Source organism: Ictidomys tridecemlineatus, chromosome 3 (genome assembly GCF_052094955.1).
Source record: "Ictidomys tridecemlineatus isolate mIctTri1 chromosome 3, mIctTri1.hap1, whole genome shotgun sequence".
NCBI classification, from domain to species: Eukaryota; Metazoa; Chordata; class Mammalia; order Rodentia; family Sciuridae; genus Ictidomys; species Ictidomys tridecemlineatus.
Window position 1 is genome coordinate 117548199 of NC_135479.1, and position 14157 is coordinate 117562355.

Genomic DNA, 14157 nt, shown 5'->3' on the forward strand with positions numbered 1-14157 from the left:
GCCTGAGTGGGAGCTGAATTAAAGGTCAAGGATTTGCAGATTTAAGCTTGGTATTCTTTCTGGCTATAAATGCAAAATAAAGGAACAGAGAAGCAGGATCATACACAAGTGGGTTATAAGGATAAACTAAACCAAAAATTCCTCAGTGACTTCTTTGGCTTGGATTGAAAAACTTTATTTTGAGAATTGATTATAAAGTGGGTTAGTTCATGGCCAAACTTCACTTTGGCTGGAGGTCACTTTAGTTTGCCACTTGGACTTATACTAGAATGTTCAGCCATCATACTGTGCTTGTCACTCAATTTTTCAAGCAGCACAAATCTTGGGCTTCTATCAAAGAAAGATTATGCTTCAAAATCACATCAAGTCTTGGCTCTGAGAGTTACTGGCTGTGTGACTTTAGGCAAACTGTTAAACTTCTCTGTTTAATACACTTACTATTTTAGTGAATTTATAAATGTGTAGTGAAAAGGAGACTGTTGTTATATATAAATATTATAAAGAGTAAATATTAACTCTTATTGTTAAATTTTGGTGGTCTGGATTTCAACGGACCCATTCATTCAGAGCTGATAAAGGGCTTGAGAATCTTCGAGTCCAATACTCTTATTTTACAGTCAAGAAAACTGAGGCCCAGAGGAGGGAAGTGACATCTGACCTGATTTATTACAGACCTAATTTGTCAACTAATTTCTGGTTCAGAGTGTTGTTTGTTTGTTTTACAGTTTTAGCCTCTTTCACTAAATAAGCTTTTGCTGTTGTTCTGAATAGAAGACGGAATCTGACCACTTCTCACCTGCAGGGCCACCAGCAGGGTTTAAGGTCCAAGCCACCCTGAGCACTCCCCTGGATCACTGCAATAACATACTTACTAGTGTCCCTGCTTTTACCCTTGCCCCCTTCAATCAATTTCTAACTCTCCACTTGGCATCTTAGAGTGCTGAGGTTTTTATTTGTTTTTGCAAAGTATTGTGTCCTCCTTCATGTCACCTTATTCCTCTTTCATTGCTCTCCAGTCACCCTGCCCTCTTTGCTGTTCCTTGCACATGTCCAGCATACTCAACCAGGGGTTTGCGTATGCTCTTTCCTCTTTTGGAATGATCTCCCCCAGATATTTGCATGAATTTCTCCCCCACTTGGGCCTTTTCATTTTCCTATTATGCTTCCCACCCCCCCCCAATGGAATTTATTACTTTATCACATATTCTCTATTTCTCTTAGGTCCTGTATTGCCTACTTCAATAGGAAACAAACACTGCAATGGCACTGCTGTACTGCTGTTACATGGCTGCATCTCCAATGTCTAGGACAGAGTCTGATGCAGGAGAGAAACCCAGTAAATTTTGGGTGAACCCATGAAGGAGCAGTGTGGGATCTGTGGGATGCAAAAGGGTGTGCTCCCTAGGGACTTTTGTTATAGACTCAAATAATGAAAAGTCTGATACATTTAATTAAATATGCTATGACATGGGATTTTTCTGACATAAGAAAATGAACCTATGTACCTCCCCCCCTTTTAAAATATATTTTTTAGTTGTAGTTGGACACAATATCTTTATTTATTTTTATATGGTGCTGACGATTGAACTCAGTACCTCACACATGCGAGGCGGGCGCTCTACCAATGAGCTACAGCTCCAGCCCCTTTCCTCGTTTTTGTTTTTTAATACAACTTACTTAATTTTGTGTCTATGTAGCTAAACCAACATAAGTTATCTATCTTGAGTTATTTAGTACAAATGGAATACTTTGCAAAGCCAAACCAAACCAAAACAATTATTCTGATGAATCAGGGGGAAAAATGACAGTTTTCATACCCTCTCTTTTTGGGTTCTTAGAGAAACTTCAAAGAAAACAAACAAAAAAAAAATGTAGACAGGAGGTCAGCTCTCATGAATCAGATTTCATCTTGATAGGGTTTTTATAGACCTATAACAAAGTGGAGCCCAGAAAATTGTGTTAGGTAATGGAGATTCTGACAGACCCTTTAACTATGTGGAACTAGGAGCTTCTGCTATAATTCTGCTGCTTCAGATGAAAATTTCAAGTGTTTTCATTAGGTACAACAGCTGTTTCTATTACAGATAACAGATCTCAGAGGTGGTGATGTTGATATCAACTTCTAGTGAGATCAGAACACAGTGTAGCTTGTACAATTAGGTTTTTTTTTTAATTATTTTTTTCCTGCACACGCAAATTAACTCTGTAGCAGTAAAAGGAAATTACTTACTTGCTACCGGAATTGTCTGAAAGTGATACGATCATCCTTTGTGGAGTCACATTAACCAAATTAAAAGCCCTTGGGAAAAATTTGGCACCCTGTTCCTTCCCATTCACATCTTCCTAAAGACCTCTCAGGAGCTTCCATTTAGAAAGCTATGATCATTACCAGGTCTTTTAATTTGGAAAGATTGGCTGCTCACCAGTGAGTCTTTCTAGACACCCAGTGGTTGGGTGCAGTGGCTGTGTTGTGTCACAATCTTCGAGGCCTGGGATGCTTTGACTTTACCATCTTCCCAACTCCTTCTTGCTTGAAGGTATTTTTCCATCTGGGGTCACAGAGCCATTTTGCTACTCTACATTGTCTGGACGATGGTCGCCATTATTTCATTCTCTCACTGAATGCGCATGTCACCTTTTCATTAATTTATTCCCCAGCTGTTTGAATCCAGGCTGGTCTGTGACTGCTCTGACCAATAGAATATGGTGGAGTTGCTCTGCCAGTTCTGGGACTAGCCTTTAAGAGGACTGATAGTTTTTACTTCCTATCTCTGGAAATAGTTCCTTTTGGAACCCAGCTGCAATGCTGTTTAAAGCCTAATTCATGTGGAGAGATCAAACTTAGGCATTCCAGTCAGTTGCCTCAGCTGATAAGTGCCAAGTGTCAGCTATGTTAGCAGCCATTTTGGAGGTCAGACAATTCCTACCTTCACAGGACTCTAACCCATGCACAGAAGCCACTAGATTGAACTGTCAGAGAGTAATTGCAAGAGCTACCTAGTGGTATTGTCAACATAGAGGTCTGATAATATCAAATTGTTGGAAAAGTTTATTTCGGGCTCATGATTTCAGAGGTCTCAGTTCATAGATGGCTGGCTTCATTGCTTGGAGCCCAAGGTAAGGCATAATAGCATGGGGGAAGAGTCCAGCAGAGGAAAGCTGCTCAGCTCAAGATACCATCAAGAAGCAGAGAGAGAGGAGAGACCACAGGGAAGATGCGTCCTTTCAGGGTATGGCCCTTGTTTCCTCCTCCAGCCAGACCCTACCTACTTATGGTTAGCAACACAGACCATTCACGAGAGGAGGAATGATTATTAAGTTACAGCTCTCACAATCCAATCATTTCACCTCCTAACATTCTTGCGTTAATATAGGAGCTTTTGGGGGACACCTCTTATCCAAACGGTAACAGGGTGGTTTGTTAAGCAGTAATAGATAACTGAATTAGGGACAGAATGAGAAACCACAGGCTAAGCATTCCTATGAACAAGGGTATCCAAAACGCTTGCTTAGAGTGAGAGTGAGCTGGAATAAGTAGTTGTCTACAGGATACAGATAGATGTTGTACTCTTCCACCTTTGTGGCTGGTCTCTGCAATTTAATAATTGGACTGTTGCCCTTTCATCACTTGGATTCGTAAATTTAAATATTAACTTACTAATGCAAATATTTCTGGGAAGGAAAATGCTCTAAATCAGAATATAGCTAAGTTATTCTGTATAGGGCTAGGTAGTAAATATGTCAGACTTTGTGATCTGTAACAGTGGTTGTGGCAACTAGTCAACTTAGCTAAGTTGATGTAGACGATATGTAAATGATTGGCATGGCTGTATGCAATAAACTTTACTGACAAAAGTAGGTTGTGTGTTAGATTTGACTTGCAGAGTGTTGTTTACTGACCCCATTTTATTTCATTTAAGAATGATTTTTAAATTAACATATTTTTTATAAGGAATATTCTCAAAGAAATATTATATTATCAAAATATATTTGGATAAGGAATGTTGATTTTTATTTTTCCCATATTCTTTATTGGTATATACAATACACAATAGTGGAATTCATAGATACATATTAATACATGTACATTATATAACAATATAATTTGGTCAATGTCATTCCCTAGAATATTTCCATTTCCTTCTTTTCCTCCTCTGGTCACTTTCCTCTACTGCTCTCCTTTCCATTTTTATGAGCTACCCAGACCCCCACTGCTTTCTCTTCCTTTTCTTCTCTAGCTTCTACATATGAAAGAAAACATTCAACCCCTAACTTTATGAGTTTGGCTTATTTTGCTTAACATAATGCTCTCAAGTTCCATTTATTTTCCTGCAAATGACATAATTTTATTTTATTCTTTTTATGGCTGAATACAACTCCATTTGTGTGTGTGTGTGTGTGTGTGTGTGTGTATGTGTGTGTGTGTATACATATTTTCTTTATCCATTAGGTTGATTCCATAATTTGGCTATTGTGAATTGTGTTGCTATAAACATGGTCATACATGTATCACTATAGTATGATGACTTTAATTCTTTAGGATAGATACTGAGGAGTGGTATAGCTGGGTCATGTGGTGGTTCCATGCCTAGACTTTGAGGAGCCTCTATATTGATTTCCATAGTGGTTATAGTAATTTACAATTACACCAAGAGTGTAAAAGTGTTCCTTTCCAGCATTTATTATGGTTTGTATTCTTGATTACTGCCATTTCTGACTGATATGAAATGTAATCTCAGTGTAGTTTTGACTTGTATTTACCTAATTGCTAAAGATGTTGAACTTTTAAAATATATTTGTTGGCTGTTGTGTTTCTTATTTTGAGAGGTGTCTGCTTAGTTCATTTGCCTATTTATTGATTGGGTTGTTTGGTTTTTTTTGGTGGTAAGTTGTTTGAGTTCTTTGAATATTCTGATATTTATTCTCTGTCAGAAGATAATATGGTTTACATACTAGTTGTCCCCTGAAAGCTCTTATATAAAGCTCATGAAAGAAGGTTTAGAGGTGAAATCATTGGGTTATGAGAGCCTTAATTCAATCAGTGTTTTAATTCCCTGATAAGGATTAACTGAGTGATGACTGTAGGCAGGTAGGGTATGGCTGGTGGAGGAGGGTCATTGGGGTGTGCCTTTAAGGTAAATATATTTTTTGAGCTGAGCTTAGTTAGTGTCTTCTGCTTCCTGGGGTGATGTCTTTCTTGAGCTTCTTTCCTCTACTACACTTTCCTGCCAAGATGTTCTGCCTCACCTCAAGCCCTGAGGAATGGAGCCAATTGTCTATGGACTGAGACCTCTGAACCATGAGCCCTGAAGTAAACTTTTGCTCCTCTAGTTGTTTTTGTCAGGTCTGTTGGTCACAGCAGTGAAAAAGCTGAGCAAAACAGAAGAGTAGTTAGCAAAGATTTTCTTGCATTCTGTAGGTTCTCCATATTTTTTTTAAAAAAATATGTATATTTAGTTGTATGTGGACACAATGCCTTTATTTTTATTTATTTATTTTTACGTGGTGCTGAGGATCGAACCTAGTGCCTCACCTGCACTAGGTGAGCGCTCTACCACTGAGCTACAACTCCAGCTCCTCTCTACATTCTCAATTGTTTTCTTTGCTGTAAACAAGCTTTTAAATTTGATGCTATCCCATCTATTAATCCTTGACACTATTTCCTGAGCTTTAGGAGTCTTGTTCAGGAAATCCTTGTCCTGTCTGTATGTTGGAATGTTAACCCTACATTTTTTTTTTTTTTTATGGGAGTGGCACAGTTTCCAGTCTAATTCCTAGGCCTTGGGTCCATTTGAGCTGATTTTTGTATAGTATGAGAAACAGGGGTCTAGTTGCTGACCCCATTTTAAACATTGTTTCTATGGTCCACAGAAACATTTGCTTACATTGCTTGACAACCCAGTCTTTAGCACTGGGTTTGTTTGACCTCTCGCTTAATCCCTTTTACTAGCCCTTCTTAGTTCCTTTTGTAGGTTTCTCTTCCTATATTTGCAATGTGCTCTTCAAAGCTTTCCTTTCTTTGTACACTCTTTCTCAGTAATATCACCCACTCAAATGATTTCACTTAATACCAATTGGCCAATGACTAAGAAATCTCTGTCTCTATTCAGTCTTTTTTTCCCCACTTTTTTCTTTTACTCTTTTTATCTAGAACTCTAAGCTTCTGTACATTCCCTTGGGTATCTTGCCAGCACCTCAGTTTCAATAGACTTTTGTGCTTATTACTACCCCAAGTCTCTCAACTCTGAATCTACCCTTCTGTGGTCTGCTCTGTGATGCTGGCACTCTGCAAACCCCATTTTTGCTTTGCTAACTCTTTGTTCTAGCAATAGTGGGCACTAGAGGAGGAATAAAGGACTTTCCCATTTATTGATTGGATTATTTGTGGGGGGTTTTTTGGTGCTTATCTTCTTGAGTTCTTTATTTACCCTAGAGATTAGAGCTCTATCTGATGTGAGAGGGGTAAAAATTTGCTCCCAGGATGTAGGCTCCGTGTTCACATCACAGATTATTTCTTTTGCTGAGAAAAAACTTTTTAGTTTGAATCCATCCCAATTGTTGATTTTTGGTTTTAATTCTTGTGCTATAGACGTCTTATTAAGGAAGTTGGGGCCTAGCCCCACGTGATGAAGATGAGGGCCTACTTTTTCTTCTATTATACACAGAGTCTCTGGTTTAATTCTTAGATCCTTGATCCATTTTAAGTTAAGTTTTGTGCATGGTGAGAGATAGGGATTCAATTTTATTTTGTTGCATATGGATTTCCAGTTTTCCTAGCACCATTTGTTGAAGATGCTATCTTTTCTCCAGTGCATGCTTTTGGCACCTTTGTTTAATATAAAATAATCGTAATTTTGTGGGTTAGTCTCTGTGTCCTCTATTCTGTACCATTGGTCTACCAGCCTGTGTTGGTGCCAATACTATGCTGTTTTTGTTACTATTGCTCTGTAGTACAGTTTAAGGGCTGGTGTAGTGATACCACCTGTTTCACTGAACAGACACTTCTCAGAAGAGGATATACAATCAACAACAAATGTATGAAAAAATTCTCATCATCTCTAGCAGTCAGAGAAATGCAAATCAAAACTACTCTAAGATACCATCTTACTCCATTCAGAATGACAGCTATTATGAAGACAAACACCAACAAGTATTGGCAAGGATGTGGGGAAAAAGGTACACTCATACATTGCTGGTGGGACTGCAAATTGGTGCAGCCAATTTGGAAAGAAGTATGGAGATTCCTTGGAAATCTGGGAATGGAACCACCATTTGACCCAGCTATTCCTCTTCTCAGACTATACCCAAAGGACCTAAAATCAGCATACTACAGAGACACAGACACATCAATGTTTATAGCAGCACAATTCACAATAGCTAAACTGTGGAGCCAATCTAGATGTCCTTCAGTGGATGAATGGATAAAAAAGTGTCATTTATACACAATGGAATATTAATAAAATAATAAAATAAATTAATAAAATCATGGCATTTTCAGGTAAATGAATGGCATTAAAGAAGATTCTGCTAAGTGAAGTTAGCCAATCCCAATAAAACAAATGCCGAATGTTTTTCTGATATAAGTGGGGTGACTCAAAGTGGGGTAGGGAGGGAGAGCATGGGAGGAATATTATTTCTAGATAGGGAAGAGGGGTGGGAGGGAGAGGGAAAGGGAAGGGGAATAGCAAGGATGGTGGAATGTGAGGGTTATTTATTTTTATTTTTATTTTTTTAGAGAGAGAGAGAGAGAGAGAGAACTTTTTGATATTTATTTTTCAGTTTTTGGCGGACACAACATCTTTGTTTGTATATGGTGCTGAGGATCGAACCTGGGCCACACGCATGCCAGGCGAGCGCGCTACCGCTTGAGCCACATCCCCAGCCCCATGTGAGGGTTATTGTTATACAAAATATATGTACGAAGATTTGAATTTGGTGTCAACATAGCTTATATACAAACAGAGATAAGAAAAATTGTGGTATATATGTGTATTAAGAATTGTAATGCAAAAAAAGAGTACATATAATAATGGCATAATTTGGCATGAACATACTTTATATACAGAGTTATGAAAACTTGTGCTGTATATGGGTAATAATGAGTATAATGCATTCCACTATTGCCATGTATTTAAAAAATAAATTAAAAAAAGGACTTTTTTAAGTAGCAGGGGAATGTAGTTTTCCCTGAAGTGGCAGAATTACCCCCATCACCACTTCCCTCCCGGTCATTCTCCACAAGTTAGACTTTCTGGGAGGTCCGGGTTCCAGCTCATCAGGACCTCTCCTTTGAGCTGAGTGACACCAGGAGGAGCTGAGCAAGGTCTTCTATTAGAGGTCTGAGTTTTGGCTCAGTAGGATCCCTGTTCCAAATTTCTAAGTTGTAGTCATTCCAATTCCTTCTCTGGTTCCCTAGCCCTGAGGGATGGTGGTTGCTTTCTTTAATTGCTTCCTCTATGAAAACTTACTATTCTACTTTGCTTTTTCAGTTACCTAATTAATAGTTTCATAGTTAGTTAACCATTCTTCATATTGAATTATTCAAATATTTAGTATGGTTTCTGTCTCCTGACTGGACTCTAAAGGAATTTATATTCTCAGCCAAAAGCCAAGACAATTTCCTTCCTTAGGAAATGGCATTAACAAACCTCCTTATCCCCGGCCTAATCACTAGGCATCCTTTTTAACCTTGAGTATTCTCTCAATTCCAGCATCCCAACAGTGAACAAGGCCTACAGCTTTGGCTTCCTGAATATTTTTTGTTTGTCTGCTTCTCTCTTCTTCGCCCACTGCCTTCAATCAAGCCACCACCAAACCTCCCCTGGATGACCCTCATCTCTAATAACTCTCCTCCACACATTTCTGGAGCCCCTCAAACTATTCTTACCACGGCTCTACAGTTGTCCTCAATCCATTTTCTAGATAAATATACTTGGAAACATTCTGCATCCTTAGCTCAATTTGTAAGACCTGTGACGTGACTTCAGTTGCCACTGTGCTTCTTTTTGAAATATCTTCTTTACTTTAGTCTTTTGTCAGCTTTGTGACATGCCACACTTTCTTTGTGCTCTTGGAGCAAACTGCTCCCTCTGGAAATCTCACCCTTTACCTGGATGACTACGAGACATCCTTGAAATATTGTATACACATCACATTCTTGGAGATGGATTTTTCTGATCTCCCAGGTCAGGCTGTTCTCCTGCTATCTGTTGCCACAGGTCCCTGAATATCTCCTTTTTTCCTGTAATACTCAATAAACATATACGTAGCTGTCTAGATGGCATGGCCCATCCTTATGGGTAGGGGCCATGTCTGTTTTTCTTAGCCCAATATCCCTAATACCTAGGGTGCTTTCCAGCACAGTAGATAGGCAGCACATATTTGCTCAGTTCTGTTGATTTATGTTTTATATGTATCTTAGCACAAATAAGTTGATTTCAGGAGACATGTACTTCCTTAGATGTACCAGAGTCCCTCAGGGATGTTGGTTACCTCTTCAATGAAGGCTTCTTTGTTCTGCTCTTTCCACATATCCTGACACCAGTCTCCCTTTTTGGGTTCTGACAGCGATGGGAGGAGACTGGGGAGCAAACTGTCAGAAGTTACTACCTGGAGCTGGACTGGAGACCCAACACTACAGACGCTTACAGTTTTCTCTGTGCTCCTTTAGTGTCGCACAACTCTCTCAAGTACTGGGTCCAGGTGCAACTCTGCTTGTTGCATTTGAGCTCCAGTGGCCAAGGAAGGAATGTTCCTCCACTTCTAACCACCAACATGTTACTCACCATTCTAGGAAATGTAGCCATTCTTTCTTTAAAAAAAAAAATGTTTAGTTGTAGATGAACTCACTACCTTTATTTTATTTACTTATGTGGTGCTAAGGATCGAACCCAGTGCCTTACACTACCACTGGGTAGTGTGCTCTACCACTGAGCTATAATCCCAGCCCCGCCATTATTTCTCAAGTGACAGAAACTGGGGAAAACAGTTGGGGAATGGACTCAAATACTGATGAAAAGGCTTTAAAGATTTCTCATAACCAATATTGGAGAAGCAGACACTTTCAAACAATATGAAAATGAGCAGAATCACGAAAACATATGACCAGTCTGTTGGAAAGGAAGCTGACCCGAGGGAACAGATTAAATAAATCCATATTTGATTTTGGTTTTGTCTCAGGGAGAGAGCTGCATTTACTTAAAGAAGAAAACAGAATATAAACTAAAGAACTTTCCTTTTTCCTTTCTTTTTATCTTCTAAACAGATTTGACCCAAGATGGACATTTTCCTTGAGAATAATATATCTTTTTCCTTCAGCTCAAAGTTTTACCTTTTGGATTGTATTCCACACACGTTCTTTATCGCTTCTTCTTCCTTCAAGGGTGTCCATAGCATCTGCCATTAGCGACTGCAGCTGTGGCACCAAGATAAAAATTATCAGTGTGGAATTCACACAGAAATAACTTCTCTAAATACACAGATTAAAACCTAATTAAAAAATCATTTGTACGCTGATGATTTTATTACTCATCTTTCCCACAATGAACACTGCCACCTCATCTTTGCTTCAGTCATTACTGAGTATTATTGCAGACATAAAATATTGAAACAATGGAAAGATTCTTCTTGAAAATTTGTAGAAAACGTATAGGTTTTAATGTAGTAAATGTTGATGTTTTGTTAAAAACAGATTTGGGTTGTAAAGAATGAAGGCAGTAGTTAATTCTCCCAGGAAATGGCATGTAGTACATGAATGCATTTGAGTGTTTTCTCCTGAGGCTAATGTATCATAATTCTAGGCATCACGCAAAAGCTCACCAGAGGACAATACTAAGATTGTGCTGTTTTATTGCCTCTTAAAGAATCTAGCTCATTTAGGTTCTTTCACTGTTCTTTTCTTTGTTAAAATTTTGAAATAATCAAGTCTTTTTTTTTTCTTTCTTTTTTTTTAGATGCCAAAGGCAAGTTTTAAACATGTTACACTTTGCCCAGAAGAGGTACCTGAAATATTCCAGTTGCAAACAATCCTGTACACACGATGTGTATGTGGCTGCAAAATTAAAGCTTCATCAAGCCTTGTGATATTCATAGTTTAAAAAAAATTCTCTAAAAAAAGAACAGATACCGGTTCAGTTCACTGTGGCCTCACACGGTATGAACCCTTCGATAATCTCTCTGCGCTTTGGATATTGCAAAGCTTGCGTAGGAGGGCAGAGTTGAGTCATTCAAATATCTTCTGTTGAGCAATCACTGTTGATATAGCACTGTACAAGGTATTACTAGGATTTATTTTCTAAGTTAACCCATACTTGGAAGTTGAAAAGTAAAATCTATTACTGAAGGTGATGAGATCTTGCAAGATACATACTTTTCAAATGTCTTGCTTGCACATATATATCCATATATATCTAATTTTTTTCTTGTGAGCATATAAATTATAAAAATATCCCATGAAATTCCATTTCCCAAGGTTTCAGATACTGAAAAATTGCATATTAGGAAGGGATGTCAATAACACTAGTTTGGTGCTCTATGTATATTTTGAAAAATAAGTATTTCCAGCAGGAAAATAGCATTCCCCCTCCCCCCAAAAAAATAGATATTTGGTTAAGAAGACTTAAGTGCAGTGAACTCCCCTGTATTTTTCATTTAAATCTTGAATGTGCTTTTCAGGAAGACAGGATCAACATTTTGCTGGCTTCCTAAATTAACATTTTCTTTGCTTTCTCTTATCTCAGAGGAGCATTAATCATGTAAAATTGGCTATAATATGCTCTTTGAAAGCTCCAAACTTACTGCACTCCTGAATGCCTTATAAATGGCAGGATAAACACTTACTTAGCCTTTTAGAAGGTGTTCTGCACACAACCTTAAAGGTTTAGAAAGTCTTATTGCCAGTTTTGACTTAGTAATTCTTTGATTAATAGATTTACTTCATAGTTTTCATCTTTGGTATACACAGTTTTATTATTTGGCAAGGCAGACCACTTTATATACTTACTCTGAATATCAGTATTTATTTAATACACTCTAAACAGGTTTAGATGAAAATTATAAATCCTGGCAGATCATTTCTTGGTTATATCTTTAAAAGCTCAAAAAGGGCAGGTTCTTTTAGTTATCTGAAGATTACAGGAAATCAGTTCGGGCTGTACTATGTGAAGTCAATTCAGGTCTATAATTAGTTTTAGCTACTCTCAATTAGAGCTTCAAAGCAAAGAGCCCTTCCCTAGAACACATTAGGATCTCTACATAGAGTATATTTTACCTTTCCTTGAATGGGCAGCTAACTGTTTAATAATTGTTTTTCATACAAGGTGCTACAATTTCTAATATTAATTATGATTATAATACACACATCTATTTGAAAATTGTTTGTGACCTATTCCCTCAACTAGTTATGAATGGGTCTGTATAAGGCCAAAAGGTCTGGTTTTCTGAGTTAACTAGTAAACTCAGTTTAAAAAGCAGCTATTTTTTACTAATTACATTTTTTTCCCAAATAAACAATGTTTTATTGATTTACATAAATGTACTAGTATGTGCTGTTTTGGTCCTTTCAATATTTGGTAGTACTAGAAGTGATTATTTTGTGGTTGTTTTTCTATATATGTATCTCTTTTGTCCTCTCATTTTCCCTAGAAGAGAATCATATGATTGTATATCTTATTGTCTAAGAAACACTTCATTGAAATTAAAACAAAAAGCCTGATACACAATATGAATAGTCAGTTCCTTTCTGTCTTTAATACATCACAAAGTTGTTGTTATGAAAAATGGAAACTAGTCCATGTGAGCAAAGAAAAACCAGACATTCACCCTACACTTTCCCGTTTCTTCATTAAAATGCTTCATGAGAGATAGGGAGTTTGCCTTCAGGCTACATTTATTATCACAACTTTTTTTTTTCCCCCAAGACCATATCACTCTTCTGTTGGCTCAGGGCCTGGGAAAGCCTTAAACAAAGAAAAACAAATACTTACCAATTCCGCCTCCTGTTGACTGATGTCCTGTAGATAGGGAATGGTTGCTAGCTCTGCCATTGCTTGATTAATCACTTGGGACTGCTCCTTTACTCTCTGCAGCTGGCTGAGGAGGCTGGCGTACTGCAACTTCTCCATCACGCCCGAGCACGCACACATGTTCCCCTGGTCGCACAGTGAAGGGAAATGTTGTTGAGCAAAACCACAGGAATAGACCTCTCCCTGGGCACCAATGTCAGGGCTTGGTATAATACATTTATATCTTTTGAAACTACAATTTCTATTGTAAATCAATGTTTTCTTCTATCAGTTTAGAAAATTGCCTAAACATTTTTTTTTTCTAGTAGGTGAATAAACATAAAAGGGAGCTCTCTGCAGAATTGTTGAGATGAGTTTGCTGGTTGCCCTGCATTAGGGAGCTGGGCTGAGGAGAAAAGATGGACTGAAATTGTACGGGTGCTCTCCTAGTGGGGATCTCAGGAGGCTGTGTCTAACTAGAGGAGGTGACTGTATCTGCATCACCATAGCATCAGAAGAGCTAAGAGTTGCTTACTATCTAATGTATGTAGAAACGTTTGATGCAAGTTGAATTCTGTTTACTCCGATGGCTTACATTAAACCTCTGGCTCTGCCCTTCTCTTTAGTACTTATTGGATGGCCTGCACTGGGTCCTGTCCCGTAGCAATTCACCCTGCCCCTTAGGACCACTTCAACCATAAACCATCTTGAAGCAGTCTTCTCTACATTTGTAGATACCCCCCCTCCACTCCCTACCATGAATCTACTGGTATTTTAAGCATTTTTAGGTAGGCAACTTAGAATAAGGAGATCCTCTTGTGTCTTTGCTACTGCTTTCCACAAAAGAGGAAATATTACCTTCTCTAAAAAGTTTAGTACAAACTGAGATGCTCAATAGGAGACACAGAATTTATAAAATTCTCATCTTGTCTTTCAGAAAAGGTACTTCTGATATTGGTGGTGTATAAGGGTTAAAACAAAGGTCTTGGTTTCTGCTGTGTTTGGAGAGTGCTGAGAAACAGAAGTCACAGAAAGATTTAGTTTAGCAATTGTACTGCTCATCGTGGTGCTCAGAAGAGGAAGGCAGGGTGACCAGTGCCCCTTTTTGGCAGGACTCCTCTTGGATCTCATGCACCAGAATCTTAGGCTTGATGTT

The 14157-nt window shown here is 38.2% G+C and overlaps 1 protein-coding gene across 1 annotated transcript in view; it reads right to left on the reverse strand.

Moving 5' to 3' along the window:
- Nucleotides 1-13152, reverse strand: part of Spata16 (spermatogenesis associated 16) — a 28615-nt gene extending 15463 nt beyond the window's left edge. The window contains exons 1-2 of the mRNA XM_005338050.3: nucleotides 12984-13152; nucleotides 10331-10414 (exon numbers count right to left, since the gene is read on the reverse strand). Of these exons, the coding sequence (XP_005338107.2) occupies nucleotides 10331-10414; nucleotides 12984-13142 (243 nt within the window). The 5' untranslated portion in view covers nucleotides 13143-13152. The remainder of the gene's footprint in view (nucleotides 1-10330; nucleotides 10415-12983) is intronic.
- Nucleotides 13153-14157: the final 1005 nt, after the last annotated feature.